The sequence below is a fragment of the Barbatula barbatula genome (genome assembly GCF_947034865.1).
Source record: "Barbatula barbatula genome assembly, chromosome: 17".
NCBI classification, from domain to species: domain Eukaryota; kingdom Metazoa; phylum Chordata; class Actinopteri; order Cypriniformes; family Nemacheilidae; genus Barbatula; species Barbatula barbatula.
Window position 1 is genome coordinate 11,975,748 of NC_136780.1, and position 16,732 is coordinate 11,992,479.

Sequence of the window (16,732 nt, forward strand, 5' to 3'; positions counted from 1 at the left end):
GTTAGCTCAAAGCCAGCATGAGCGATCTACACGGGTCCTCCCTCATGCACTTACCGCACAACAACGTGAGTATACAGTGGATCTTAGCAAAACATAACAAGCCCTTTACTGATGGGGAAGTAGTAAAAGAGGGCATGGAGACTCTGTGTTAAACACTTTTTGAAGGAAAATTAAGGCCTGAACTAATAGAAAACATTAAACAACCCACCCTTTCAGATGCAACAGCCACAAGAAGAGCTGAACGTTATTCAGAAGATGTTCAGTCACAACTTGATGCAGTTCAGAAGAAAACAACACTTTATTTTATTTTAAAGTTGTTAATATTGAAATAAATTTATGTTAAGTGCAGGTTTAGAGATTAGACAATGCCTTATATTGTTGTCAGAGATTGTTGTGACGTCATATAGATATGAAAAGACATGTTTATTTCTTTGGTTTGCCAAAAAACATCAAATCAAAAACTATCTTTGCGAAGAATCATTTTCAATCACTGATTCTTTTACCGGAATCCTGTCCATAATTGTCCGCCTCAACCAGCATTGTATGGAGTCGCACCACTACTCTGGGGTTGCCGTACCCAGCTAGTAATTCCATGTTTATGTAAGCGTACGCAATGGCAGTTGCATGTCTCTGGATGGCGCAGTCCTAAACTCTAAACCAATCTGACATAATCATTTAATACACAGTGAAGCTGATTGGTTCCTTTCATATCAGCAGCCAATGAGCTTGCTGCTCTACGTCAACATTTTGGCTAATGATTGTTGTAGCAGTGCAACGCATTTCAGAAACCCACCTCCTTCCCCAGCCCAACTTGTATAGATCTGCTACACATTGATCACGTAATGTATCAGGGTTTATTCATATGTTATATGTGTAGCAGCTGTTTTCCTTATATACAGACAACAGCATGATGTGGATGTATTGGCAGTAGAAAGTCTCCGTACTTGCTCCACCGCAGCAGCGTAGCAGATCTATTCCGCCAAGACCAAATAAATTATTATGTCTTGTACCCTACTATGCCAAACCCTCGGAGAGTTATGACAGAACGTCAGTTCTGGTCCTTGATTCAATATTGGCTGAGCAGAGTTCGAAGCCGTTATAAAATGCTCCGATTCATAATGGCTGACTGCATTACATAGCCTAAATGTCACGCTTGTGTTCAAAAGATACTCGCAAGACACTCACATAACACTTATATCCAGGGTTCGAATTACGGGGGAGCTAAGGGGAGCTCGGCTCCCCTGAAAAGGACCTGGGCTCCCCTGAAAGCCTACTTTGAGACATTTAGGGGGAGCTCTAAAATACTGTCCATTTTTTGTGTCGCATACAGATTTAGATTTTCTGTACATTAAGTTTCCTGAAATAAATGATGATATTAACAATGTTGTGTGTTTATTCGCTCATTACATTACTATTTCCGAACATCTGTCTCCACTAATAAATGCAATGCTGTGTCTCCTGCTGTGACCATCCATGCGTGGCGGCGCTGCACTGAAATTACTACGTTTACGTCACCAATTGAACTTCTCACTGATTTGAATGTTAGCTTAACTTCAAGTAAGTTAATACTAAGAATGTCTAAAAGAAAGCAGCCAAACCTCAGTCAATTTGGAGTTTTTCCTAAACAAACGAAGAGAAGTGATGACAGCGCACCAGCTACAACTAGCTTGCCGGTGTTACCGCCGCCGCCGCCGCTAAAAGTTGCTGCTAGTGACTGCACCAGCACCGAGGATAGCGAGACTTTGGTGCCAGAAACCACCGCTGCGACCTGCAGCGGACCAGGCGATCATGCAACACCTTTCAACTGGACAACAAAGCAATGGAGTGAGTGGAGAATCAGGAATACATGGCTCTACTCCAAAAATCAGAAGTTATGATGTACAGTATGCATGGAGGCAAAAAGCCTGTTGCTCGCCGAAAGAGCAACGGGAGTACATCTGTCAGAGGAATGGATGAATGGAGAGGTCAGCAGCGAGTCACAGAATAACCTGCAGAAAAAGATTTACAAGCATCGGGACAGTTTGGCACACAAAAGAGCGGTTGAGATTTCGGAGATGAAGGAAAAGGATGTGCTCACAAAAAACGTGCTTGAAGTAAATGCTAATTTTATGCAAGAAACAGCTACCTCTTTCAGATCTGCTTATATGGTGGCCAAGGAAAAAATGGCCTACAGGAAGCTCCCTGCTGTTATGTCCCTTCAAAAACTTAATGGTGCAAACGTGGGAAATGTGCACAAATCAGACCATGCTTGTGCTGAAATAATCGGACATATCGCCAGTGAAATGAGAGCTAAATTTGTTTCAAAAGTAAAAGAACTGGGATCACGAATCAGTATCACGATAGATGAGAGCACAGTTCATGGCCTGGCTTATATGATCATTTATGTGCGGTGTGACATGACATGAACGGGGGAAGTGGATAATGTTTTTTTAGATATCGTTGAGCTTTCAGAAGGCACGGATGCCGAATCGATATACAAAAGTTTGAGGAAAAGCTTGAGACAAGCGGGACTGGATGATGAGTTTCTGGGAAAAAATCTCATCGGCATTGCAACGGATGGAGCAGCGGTACTGACGGGCAGAGTAGGCGGACTCGTCACTAAACTCAAACAAGATTTCCCCAAAGTTCATTCAATACACTGTCTAGCTCACCGACTTGAGTTAGCTGTCAAAGACTCACTTAAGGAAATAGCTGGATGTAACCAATTTGAATTTTTTATCTCAAAACTTTACGCCCTCTATAACCAGTCTTCAAAAAACGCCCGTTTGCTACAGGAGGCAGCGACAGGTTTGAACATGCAAATCCTAAAAATAGGTCAAATCTTTACAATTCGTTGGGTGGCTAGTAGTTTTCGCACTGTGAAGGCAGTATGGAACGATTATCCTGCACTGGCGCACCAATTCAGAACAGCCATGGAAGACACATCTCGCTGCGACACAGAGAGGCAGAAATTCAGGGGCCTGCACAAACTCCTTACTAGCACAGGTTTTTTGGCTGATTTGGCCTGTATGAAGGATGTCCTGCGAGAACTAGAAAATCTGTCCCTAAAACTGCAACGCAAACAAACATCTTTAGTTGATGCAAGTTGCCTCATTCAGCAGACCATTGACGTCTTGACAGCCATGAAAGCAAGTGGAGGAAAATCCACACAAAAAGCTGAACAACGCATATCGACTGGCCTGTTCAAAGATGTTGAGCTTTCAGAGAGCAGGCCGAAGATAAACCGATTTCAGTTCAATCAGTCTATTATCAACAGCCTAAAGAAGAGACTGCCCGAACCGGACCTTGTCCAGATGCTGAAACCGCTGGATAAACGCTTTTGGCCACAGCAACATAGCACCCGTATCCTATATGGGGAAACTGAAGTTCGAGCATTGGCAAAAACACTGGGAAAACCGGCCCGAGAGGCTGTCGAGGAGTTCCGGGACTTTAAATTGCAAAACAGAGCACCAGGGAAAACGCTTGTCAAACTTCAAACAGCAAGTCTGACCTACTTGCCGTCCTTAGCTGAGTGTGAGAGGGGATTTTCTGCCGTGAATTCTACTGACAGCAAGTATCGCAACAAGTTGCGTGAACAAAGCCTCTCCTCGCTTCTCTTCGTGGATCTGAATGGACCCCCTTCGGAGCAATTTGACCCTCTGCCTTTTGTATAATCTTGGAGACATCCAGTGATACAACTAACATAAACATTAGACAATGCACCGACACTGAACACAGGGAAACTGAGACTATATAAAGGGAGACACTAACGAGGAGTGATTACATGGGGAGAGTGGTGACAGGTGATTGGAATGAAACCATAATGAGAGTGATTAACAGACCAGGTGATGGGAATGAAACCCTAATGAAATTACAGAAGATAGGAGGGTGGGGCTGAGAGACATAACAGGAAGACACGTGGCCCCACGTAACAACATAAAGCCACGTGTCTCCACACATAACACAACAGAAACCCGAAAGACGTGGCAATGTCATGACTCTGCCCAAGGAGCTAGAAAGCTTGAGACAGGAAGGACAGAGTCCTAACAATGTCAGCAGCCACGGAGAGCCCCAATTAATCATCAAAATGGTCTTGCCGGGGGGATAAATTTGCCTAGGTCCCCCAAATCACTAAATCCACCACTGCATAGAAGTGCATATCTGCAGTTACCACATGCTGTGTGAATTCTATGCTCATTTTGATTATGTCGTTTGCTGTCCTTGCAAGATATTGTATGTCCAAACTCGCAGTTTTTATGGGAAATGGAAAAAACACTGCACTTTTGAAATGATAACAAAGTAGACAAGCACTTTTTGATACGTTTTAGTGCTTAAATTTGATCAAAAGCCCAGTGACAAACGTAAAGTGTGACTAACAATGATTTATGGCAAAAACTAAAAATCACGAAAAACAGAGATATGTTTCAAGCACATACCAGAGATATGTTTTCTGTTTTCTGTTGCTTTCAAAAGACATGTCAGCCACAGACAGTTTAAATGAACAAAACCAGTTCCATTGAAAAAAAAATCAATCACACACTTGCAGTCATGTAAAAACGAAAAGTCATCACAAAACCAGATTATTCAACCTTCCCTGATAACAAACATCCTGTTAATATCCGGCACTTAAAAGGGAAGAAGGTATTTATAGCTACAAATAACTGCTCTAAATGTTTCTTATCTAATGCCAATTAATTTGAAAGCCTTGAATGCATGGCTCACAGAAATAGGTTTGTTTGTATCTGAATGTCGTTTTGCACATCTTAAGTAAAACTAAAATATTTTGTATTTACTTTTAAATTTATGGAGTATGTGTGACATTTAAAGGTCCAGTTAGTAATATCTAGCGGCAAGGTTGCGAATTGCAAACAACCGCTCACTCCACCCCTTCCCCTCCTTTTTGAAACACTATACGACGGCTGACAGAACATGGTGAATTTCATGCAAGGGGACCCACGGTGTATGTAGATAGAAATTGCTTATTCTAAGGTAATAAAAACATAATGCTTTATTGTGTAAGCTCTTTATACACCTCTGAAGACATAGCTATATACTTTTTATTACATTTCTATCAATAGATTATCCCAAACCTTTAATGCTTGTCACATTGTTTTAAATAAAAAGGCAAGCCAAATAACAGAGCTCCCAAAGGGAAACTTCATTGTACTCTGTTACAATCCATAAAGCCAGAGTAAGTCCTCAGAAACTGTGTCTGACAATAAGATTTGAATCTGAGCCATGGGACACATTGTCATGCATCGCAGTACTCACTGAAAAACTACTGTTATATTCCTGAAATAGGGAGTTATGAAAATATGTTATAACATGAAATATAACAGACACAAAAGATATTGGCAAAATAAGAACAAAAATTAAAGCTTTGGCTTGATTGACATAATGTTAAGACAAATAAGACAGAACACATTAGCGCAGGGCTGATCTTCAATTTGGACATGACAGCGATAGACGTAAAGAGATCAGAGGACATTCAGAGACTATAATCCAAAGAAAATAAATGCCTGTTCCTACCAATCTATCACAAAATTTTTCCTTTGTTTCCTGACAGCCTCGCCTATACTGTTCATTTCTCTGGGTGAAAGGTTGTCTAACTATGGGCATATCATTTAATTACTGTATTATATTGAATTAAATGTAATTTAACCTATGAACATTTTCCCTTGCAATGGGGTATTCATTTCCGTGGAATATGTCAAATGAAAACACAAGAACACACTTGTTTCAACTCTGGATATTTGAACAAAAGCTCTCAGAAGTGAGATGGCGCAGTCTTTCATATGGTCAAGGTTATAGCGCATCCTCGCAGCAAAAATACACCAATCTTTGAATGGGGTTGCGTCATTGCTCAAAGGTTGCGTTCAACACGCCTCCTCGTCATTTAAAAGCGTCTGAACGGCTCTCCTCACAGACCTCAGTGGCCACTGGCTCACCAGAGATTTTGCGCACAGCCGCCTGTTGAGTTGACGCGCAGCGTGAAGATGTTTACCAAAAACTCTGCGATAAATTAAACCACGTTATGTGTTAGTGTAGTACCCTTAATGAATAACATGGAGGTCAACGGTACACTCCCAGAACGCAACTTCATAGACTTGCGCATCTTAACAGAACATCTTTTATCGTCGGCGAACAGGTCTCAGCAATTTCTGAACAACGAAACGAACCGCGTCGGCGAGGATGATCTGGACGTGAACACAGACATCTACTCTAAAGTTCTGGTCACCGTGACATATGTGCTGCTTTTCGTAGTCGGGTGTTTGGGGAATTCCATCACCCTGTACACACTTCTCACGAAGAAATCTCTTCGGAACCTCCAGAGCACGGTGCATTATCACCTGGCGAGTCTGGCCATATCCGACCTTCTCATCCTGATCCTCTGCATGCCCATTGAGTTGTACAACTTCATCTGGGTGCATCATCCGTGGGCTTTTGGAGAGGCTGTGTGTAAAGGTTACTACTTTCTGCGGGACGGGTGCTCGTATGCGACGGCGTTCAACATCGCCAGTCTGAGCGTCGAGCGCTACATGGCCATCTGTCACCCGTTCAAAGCGAAGAGCATCATGTCGAGGAGCCGCACGAAGAAACTGATCAGCGCCATGTGGCTCGCGTCTTTTCTCCTGGCCACCCCGATGCTCTTCACAATGGGACAGCGTCTGGTTGAAAACGAATTCATATGCACCACTATCGTGTCCTCGATCACTGCCAAAACCGTACTGCAGGTGAGTGCGCAGCGTTGTATTTTCTAGTATTGCAAAATTTGGTAAATGTCCACATTAGATTAAATGGTTTACCTTATCATGCTTGTGTCATCAAAGTAAAACCACCTGTTGCATCTATGGTCAATCCAGCTCCCACGAACAATCTCTCACTTTAAATGTCATGCACGACATTCATTTTTGATTGGATTATTTTTATTTTGATCGCCTTCCATAAGAGTCTAATGCTCCCTTTAAAAATGGTACATGGCTTTTCCATTTGTATAACTACATTGTTTAAATACAAGTATCGTGGTAGAAATGTTGTTATTTTAGCAAAAGCATGGTTCATTTGTGGTTGCTGTGGATTCTACAAATAAAAATCATAGTTATTATAATCAAATCATGGTGACTTTTCATTAGGGCTGTTACAGCATCCTCTCAAGGTAATTTATACCCCTTTGCTTCTTTTGAATTACAAATAAAATTTCAATGACCTGAATATTTATAAACATTTAAATGATGATCATTGTTTTCAAGCACCAGCTGTTTGTTATTTATGCACCAAACGCCATGAAAGTGAAAATACATTTCAGTTTTTCTTAAGCATTTTGTAAATATAATTACCAACCAATATATAATTTCCACATGCCCTGAAGTAAACACTGACTGGCTGAAAATGTACACATAATGCTTTGATTCTTGGAAATTGTGCCCACAGCTGTAAACAGCATGTCTGCCTTTTTCCGTGTTTATAACACCAGTGAATCAAATTTAGTTCGGAAAATCTATTTACAGGGGCTCCTAACACCCAGTTTCATAAACTTTCTTTGTACAGTTAATAAAACACAACCCAGCGTGAGACCAGGAAAAACTGACACCTGTGGAGTTCTATTGTGCAAGATAACAATATGGGCATTTTAAAAGGATAGTTCACCTTAAAAGGAATATTCTTTCATTGTTTACTCACACTTAAGTTATTCTAGATCTGTATACATTTGCTTGTTCTGTTGAACACAAAAGAAGATATTTTAAAGAATGTGGGTTATGGGGGACTTAACTACCATACTAGTTTTTATCCTACTGGTGTGCCCCAGAACTGTTTGGTTTCTCACATTCTTCAAAATATCTTCTTTTGTGTTTGTATGATGACAGAATTTTTATTTCATTAAGTCCTACAAACAGATGAATGGACTTCAAAGGGCAGTGGACACATGAGTCACAACATAAGATATAGCATTTAACTTTATACCTTCAAACAACAGTTACTATAGAATGGATATGTACACATCAACACAGATGGAAGAAAAAGGATAAGCTGGGAGATAAAAAGAAAGGGATGCAGAGCGATAAGAGACATGAGGGATGAGTTTGTGCTTACAAATGTTATCAGAGACTTATCAGTCCAATGTGTTGAGGAAATTGGTTAGCACTGAATATCCTAAAATGCTGTCTAATAAACATAAGGTTTCACAATATGAAATAGGGTGTATTATTATATATTGATTTGATATAAAATGTTAGACCTGAAACTCAGTTGCCTTTTTGGCCACAGGTGATTTCATTCTGAGCAGAAATGGCATACTGACAAACGTCTTCTACAGCAGGGGAACTGTGATCTCTGACCCATAGCAAAGCCCTATATGAGATCTTTATTTATCTCTTTATTAAGTCGACTTTAGAAGACACGTGTAGATTTCCTTTTTTTGTCAATTAGAAACAGACCCCATTAATCAATATGAGTCTCAGAAGACATCTCAACAATATCTCAATTTGTGCTGTTCTAGAAAACCTTTCCCTGTTGTTCAAGCCCAGTTTTCTGAATGCCGTTTTAATAGCTTCCATAATGTCCCTTTACAGTAGTCACAAAAAACATCTCTCATTCATTAGATTCATATGTTGTTGTGTTCTTCTAATGGTCTTTCCCTTTCATGTGTTTGCTTCTCTGATCTTGTGTTGTACTGTCCATGTCTGAAATGACTGTCTACTGCACGTTCAGTCAGTTGTGTAAAGTTTTGGAGGAAATGTAATTAGTTACTGAACTCAAGTATCTTTTTGGCTAGTCTGTAGTTGTACTGAGTATTTAAGATATTAGCAACTTTCTACTTGACTACATTTTTGAACAAGTGTACATACTGTATGCACTCTTTTCTCCACTACATTTGTAATGACTATAATTACACATTACATTTTGTATATGACACCTATATCTTTTTTTTGCAGCAGTTTATTTTTGCTACAGAATAATTAATATTGCCATTTACAGGGCATTGAATGTACTTGTGGATTTTGCCCTTACTTTCAAAAACGTGTCTACATGGATCTCTATGTGAATACATAGAGTGCATTATTAGGTAGTTGTCAATCGCTGGCGGTTTATGTGAAATGAGGACATGACTGCACCTGGCCATGAGCCCAAAACCAGCATTGTCCAATGCAAAAGGGCTTTGACTTTTAAATTTACTTAATATTATTTTATTTATCCGTTATATTAAAGAGACATTTTTGAAGGATTTTTGCTTACTTATGAGCACTTGAGCTTAGATGAGACTTGGGTGTTTTTGTAATAGACGTTGATTTGTTTGCAATTTTGAGGTGTTCAGTCAGAAAATAAATGTGATTGCTCTCCTCACGAATCAACTGTTGTTTTTCACTGACATGTCTCGTAGGTGCCAAGGACTAGTGCTTCTTTGAGCCTACATTTAGTGTGAGTAAAATACTCAGGTACTATTCAAATCAGATTCTCTAAGACTTTTACTGAAGTCGTTTTGGAATTGGTGATTTGTAATTTTTGCTGCAAGGTATCTTTTACTTAAGTATAGTTTTCAGGTACTCTTTAAACCTCTGCATGTGGTTCAAGTACATTGAAATAAATACACAAATAAAATTAGACGTCTTTTAGAAGCAGGAAGTGGTTCTGCCATGGCCGATAGCTGACAGTCACTAATAAGCACAGGTGTCTCCTCAGCTATAAAGTGAGAGAGAAATCTCCAGCTTCTCCCCCCCACCACTTTATTCAATAGTACATTCTGGAATTGATAAAATAGGGCACCTGAAAGAGACACCTGGATTGAAATATAAACGGATTTCACTCCAGGACATTTGTGATACAGCTTTGCCAAAACAAGCTTTGAATATTGGAACCTAAAGAGGGCTCGAAATTGCCTTTTTTTCTTGGTAGCACAGGTGCTCCAAACTTAAAAGAGAAAGGAGCACCAGCAAAAATTTTGCAGCACCCCCCTGTCTGAATACCCAATACAAAATAGTAACAATTTTGCCAACATGCATGTGATGCCTGCTGTGTTTTACAGATCATAAATGCCTTCATGGTTTCCTAATCACATTTTTAATCATACACATTATGTTACTTTATATGCTTACATTGCACATATGTGAGGGAACACGATTTTTCAAGAAGTTTGCACATCAGTGTATTTAAAATAACTGTTATGCCAACTTGTAAGAGCAACACCTGTGGTACGGTCACCTTCTGTTCATTTAATTTCAATTTTATTTATATAGCACATTTAAAAACAATCATGGTTGACCAAAGTGCTTAACAATGTCCAGAATAAAAACCTCACATATATACAAATACAGTAAAAACATCACAATATCTCACAATGTGAATACAGTTCAGCCACACAGTACGCGCTCCCAATGCTATCAGCGGTTTTGTTTAAACTGACAGACAAAACGAAACTTTAGCCGAAAAATATGTCGCTATTGTTACCAGTTTGTCCAAAATGCGGGAGTACTATGTAGTAACTTTGTATTAGCACCTATTGTACTATTGCTCTTGTATGACATATCGCTTATTGCTCCCTGAACTCTTTGTAAGTGACTTTGGATAAAAGCATCTGCTAAATGACCAAATGTAAATGTGTTTACTATGTCATTTGCGAACAAGTGGGCGGGGCTAGAGAAGTAGTCATGATATCATTTATAGGTATATTCCAGGACCTGCCATTCGCTGGGCCTGGTGTCAATAAAAATAGTCTGACACTTTCAGGATGTTCGTTTTAATAAGATGAGCTTTTATAAAACAAAACCTCAGGTTTTCAATTTGTGACACCTTTAAATTATTTATATAGGTTTACAATGAGATCAAAAGATAATATTTTTGCTTTGTTAATTAAAAATGATTAATATATTGAAATCTGTTTTTATACAAATATAGTTTTATTTATTTAAATGCTATGTTTAAAAATAATTAATTATTATTTATGATCAACTCATATAATAATTAAATAATTGTGTTTTGAAGTACATTCAATAAATGTAAATATAATATTCAAATAAACACTTAGCAGCAAAATATTTTCCCTCTAACATCTTATTACTTTAAACTTTTAATTTGGATCATGAATACATGGGGAGTGGCTTCACTTCGTCAGATACGTCACTTTTCTAAGAGCTGATTGGTCCAGTTTTGGTTTGCGATCTCTAACCCGGAATTAAACCTGCTCTGGAGCAAGTTCGCCATGTAGCCAAAGTTACCATGGCGACGAAACCCGCTCAAAAACAATTCACCTTCTTGAGCTCGAAAACTCTGAGTATTCTCAAACTTAACGCAAACTTACCTGGGTAAAAACCGAACTGGCATCAGGGTACAATACCACAGGCCTGGCATACCCCAAACGAACCCCAAATAATACACGGTTTTCCTCCAACATCATGTTTCCCAAAATACCGAAGACTTTAGAGGAACTGGTTTTATCCCCAAGCTACAGAACATAAGGGTCTTCCATTGCTCCTCCTGATATTGAATGATGTTTGTTCCAACCTATAAACAGATTCTCTCTTTTGTAATATGCACACATACAGTATTATTATTATTACAATGATTATTTATAATTTAAAACTGTTTCGTCAAAAATGATGTTCGGTCATGTGGAAAAAAGTGCAAGCACACTTGAACATGATGAAGAATTCATAGGTCCTTATATCCTATCCTGATCGCCTTTAGGGGTCACACTTTTCCTAAACGTTTTATGTCCTTCTTTACATGACTGTACTAACAGGAAGTTTTCAGACATTAATCTCTTACCTGTAAATCTGTCGTTTAAGGCTTCACGCTTCCAATTCTGAAGATTTCCTTCGTATATAATCTCTCTAAAAGATATATAAATATATATTTAAAGTATACAATGAAGGCCATTGCTGCCACAAAACAAAACTTTGTGAGGCAAGCCCCCTTGATTTGTGGTCAATGAAAGCCCCACAAAATGTGCTGCTATTTGCTTTAAAAGGGGTGATTTAACACTTTTTCATGCATTCTGACATATTTACAATGTTGAAAGTGCTTGCTTCTCATGCATAATATGGTCAACTTGTCAAAAAACAAGTTGGACGTATTACGTAGTATTCCCATGCTGGATATTCTCCCCGAAGGCTCAAATAGATTTTGGAAAGGTTTTGTTGGACATGGAAAACAGTTATGTCACAAGTTTTCTAAGTCCTTAATGGGCAATTCTCCCGGAAAAGCAGGCCCATGGCGAGGCGAATTTTGGACACAGCCTTGGCATTAGTCATACTGTATTTGATGTGTGTGCCTGCGTGTCTTTTAAAAAAATGAATTACTCACCCTCAAGTTTTTCCAAACCTGTATACATTTCTTTGTTTGGTTGAACACAATGAAACATATTTGGATGAATGTCAGCAACTAAGATTTCAGAGACATCATTGACTACCATAAAAGGAAAACATATTGTATAATTTTCATTAAAAGGGGGAACTATCCCTTTAATGTTGTGAACCGTCTGTGCACAACCTCCCTCTAAGATCTTTCAGTGATATAAATTTATTATCCATTATTTGCAATGGATAGCAAGGAAAACACAGCCAAAGAATTTGTATGAGACAACAATACAATCTGGAAAAACACATCTTTTTCATTATAGAGACAGCGCTTTGACCATGGACATACAGAAACCATCCATTGAGAACTTTCATCCATTGCTGTGATGTTAAGTGTTAGAAAATGATGGCACCACTGTTGATGTACGATTCAGAAACCAATGGGTTGTCTATGTATTTATTATGTCTATGGGTTTAGACTAGCGAATATAACAAAGTTGATAAACTGAAAATAGAGATGATCAACCCTTCTTATAAATCTTACATTTGAAGATTTGCAGATTAGCTGGATTAATGTGGACTAAGCAAAACTGTATACTGACTGATTTGTCACAGTTGATGTCAGTCAGCTGTGTTTTCTATTAAAAATTCACTGTAATTTTGTGACATTGATTGACAGGATTGCTTTACTTGTGACCAACAGCTCTGTCCAAAGTGTAATTTTCAGAGTCAGAGTGCTTCAAAGGAATCCCTGGTTCACAGGTGCTTCAGATACCCAGAATACATCAGAAAAGTAGATATTGACAGCCCTACAGAGAAATGTCTGAAATATAAAAGAACCCTCAGTCAAGAGATCAGAGAGGAAAGAGGCGAGCCTTCAATGTACATAAAAATGTCTCTTCTAGAATATGTATGTTAAATAAAATGTGATTTGAGCAGTGTTATTCTATCTTTAAATTCTTTATTTCTAGTCTTATTTTTCTAAAATAAATATATTCAAAAGCGTGTTTTACTGACCATTGGAAGGTCTTTAATCTAATCTCAGTTCAAGAACCATTAATGGCGTCATTATGTGCTGCTATTTGAAAACAGATGTGAATGAATATTGTGTAGGTTCCAGCCACACACCACAGCCCAGAATCCAGAATCATTTACTCATTAGAGCTTTAATGAATCATTAATTGATCAAATCTAACAGTACAGGACTTGAACAAATGTGTGCAGGTCTCATAGAACTCAATGATATGAAACCAAAGGAAAGTCGTCATGCTGCAGGTGTCATGCTGCTATGGCTTAGTTCATCCGTTTAGCATCCATTTTATAAGGCTCAATTTCTTCCTCTCTCTTTCCATCCACATATTTTTTATATTGGTGTATTTGACTCCAAAAGGTAGGCGTTGCAGCTGTATTGAGTGAGGTGGTGTATCTCAGAGGTGTCAAACATCTTTTACATTACAAACGCATTTGGTACTAAGTGAGTTCTTTGAGTTCAAAGTGCTGTTCTTAAAGAAACCTTCATTGTGAGTTCTGCTCAAGTGATCTTACAATTGAACAACAGAATTGGCATCTAAAAGAAGAGAGAGAGAAACAAAAAATGTGGGGTTTCATTTGTTTTTAGCTTAGAAACAAACCCTTGAGACCTCCAGAAAGTCCTTTCAGATCTGTTTTCCGGGATGTGATAAATGTTTCAACATACAAAAATTTGAAAATAATTTTGTTAATACAGCGTATAGGATCGCCCAAATATAAAATGCACACAATCCACAATCTTCCTGTAATGCTGTTTCATCGTCTAAACTCACAACACTGTTTCAACATCTTCATTCAAGGTGAAGATAATCCACGCTGGACTGGAAGACTCAGAGAACAGGATCCTCAACAAGCAGACACTTGAACAGAATTTGATTTTTTTGGTTATTCGAGTGTGTCTCTGCTGTCCTAGTGAACGTACCTGCTGGAAAAGCTTTGATGGAGAAATGATACAGGACAATATCAGCCACTGGCTCTAGTAAAGAGCGGATAGACATCACAAATCGATTAGGGGGATTTATATAAAAAACATCAATAAGCAGATTTAATTAGTTTTTTGTGCATAGGGATGAGTTTGGCTCAGGTGGCTGGACAAATCATGCCTCTTTTAAATGGCCTCCATGGTTCCCATGGAGATGTGGTCTTTGTAGGTAGTGTGTTGTATTCAAAGGCATAACATTCCATCAGTGCAAAATTTTAAGTCGTTGCTGGATTGGTAGAAGTATGCCATTATAATTTAGGAACAAAACCTACAATCAGTAGACATTGAAACATATAAAGGTCCGCAATATGTCCAACACACTGTACATCATCGGAGGTCCCTTTGAAAACCCTTGATGTTCAAGTGCTTTTTTAGGAAATGGTTTTTAAATGACTGAATACTGTGTTGTCAAGTTGACAAGTACTTTTTAGTACTGTTTATTAGTTAGATATTTGCAAAACCTAGTGACAAACTTAAATGGCGATTAATAATAATGATTTATGACAAAATATTGAGATCATGAAATATGGAGATACAAGGACAGCAGTGATATGAAACATTATACATTTGTGCCTGGGTTCTTGCCATGTTTTGTTGACACTATGAAATTGATTGTGGTTAGTCAAGTCAAGTTTGCCTCCCAGCAACAGAATCCCTTAAGAAACAATTTGTATGCCAATACACACAGTAAGATAATGAAGATCGTATCTTCATTTGAAGTGTGTTTGTGTCTTCATCTACACATTCAGGACTTTTATAAATTCCCTTAAGCAAAGTCTCCACACTAGCATACCATATTTGCAATGTCTCCAGCTATGAGACAATTCTTTCTACTTGAATAGGGGATGATACCTTGTAAATCACTTTCTAAGGCCAAATAAAAACTTTTCCAACTAACAAACCTGCAATGTAAAAAACATCCTGTTTAAAAAACATTCTGGCAATTGGGTGCCAGAATTATACTGTCAAAATTTTAGTTTTTATCAATAAATTCATGAAAAATCTTTAAAAAAAAGTAAATTTTTTTACAGTGTTACATTAACTGTGCCGTACAGTGGGTCTCATTTGTGAAATGAGCGTATGACCGAAAACTGGGCACCCAACTGGGAAAACCTGACATTTATCAAAATGGACATCAGCGGTTGCTACGAACAAATCTCACGACAGGTCTCAGCTCGTGTACGCAAGTTTTGAGATAGGGCGAAGGTCCATGTATGCTTAACCCTTTTGAAAACTGATAAGGAATATGGACAAATAGGAAGATAGATTACGTTTTCAATACGATTTTCATTATATTAATAAAGTATTTTCTTTTCTAACCTAACTATATAAAAAATTAAATGCTTGAAATTACAAGGTAGCGTAGGTGCTATTGTGTTCAAAACTTTAATACATTTTAAGGCTACTTCTAAGTTGGTTTGTTAACCTATTTGCATGATGATAACTTCTTTGATTTGACTAATATACATTCTAATGAAAAGAAACAAAACGCATGATTGAATTGGTTCTTGCCTCTGACTGACAGATCTGAAAGAAAAGAGAAATGAAGCAAACGTAAAACTGCGTCTGCTTGAATTAAGCAACATGAAATGCAAGATGAGCAATAGATCTAGAAACATGCATCTGTCTCCTCTGCCACAGAGCATTTTCTCATTTTCACCTAAATGATGTTTTTTATAAAAAACATTTAATACACATTTAATTGCGCCACAACAATGACCAGAAGGGCTTAATTTACACCTACATTTGTTTTTACATTATCACATTACTGTAATTCAAAGTTATTTCAGACTGAAGTCAGATTCATTTTGTTTAAATGCATTATACAACCAAAGTCAGTTAAAGCAACAACAATACTTTGTGTAAAATAGTGAAACAATAATAATTTATTATTTGCAGTCTTCAACATATATATCCAGTAAATATCCCCTCCAAAAATTCAAACCTCAGCTCGAGTTCGGTTTGCTGTTGCCTGCACCAGTGATCTCTTTACAAACTGTTTTTCACTTCTTCTGATTTTGCTTTTCAAGGTTAAAGTTTTACATATCTAAATCGTAAAAGTTCCTCTTTTTGGCCGCATTGCGTTTCGCCATGTCTCAATATCTAGGGGCCAGGTGTACAAACGCTAAATTTTTAGGGGCGTGAAATGGAAATTACGATCGATTTCAGCCATCACATTTACATGAGATTTGCGGCATACGCATGTTAAATGAATCACACGTTAACCCTGTCGTAAGATGATTTCTGTTCACGGATCTGCACTCAGTTCTATGTTTAATTGATAAATGCTACTGTGCATGCACAAAGGCTGAAAAGCACAACACACAACATTCAGTACAGAGCCCCTGCCCCATAGAATGAATAATATTTTATTGAGTAAACATTTGTTTATCATAGCTTTTATATTGTAGAATTTAAGTAAAGAAATGGACTTGAAATGTTGATTTGTGTT

The 16,732-nt window shown here is 38.1% G+C and overlaps 1 protein-coding gene across 1 annotated transcript in view; it reads left to right on the forward strand.

Annotated features, from left to right (window-relative positions):
- Positions 1-6,044: 6,044 nt before the first annotated feature.
- ntsr1 (neurotensin receptor 1 (high affinity)) overlaps positions 6,045-16,732 on the forward strand; it is a gene marked incomplete at both ends in the record, with an annotated part of 33,446 nt that continues 22,758 nt past the window's right edge. Inside the window, one exon of the mRNA XM_079478439.1 lies at positions 6,045-6,713. Within this exon, the coding sequence (XP_079334565.1) occupies positions 6,045-6,713 (669 nt within the window). The remainder of the gene's footprint in view (positions 6,714-16,732) is intronic.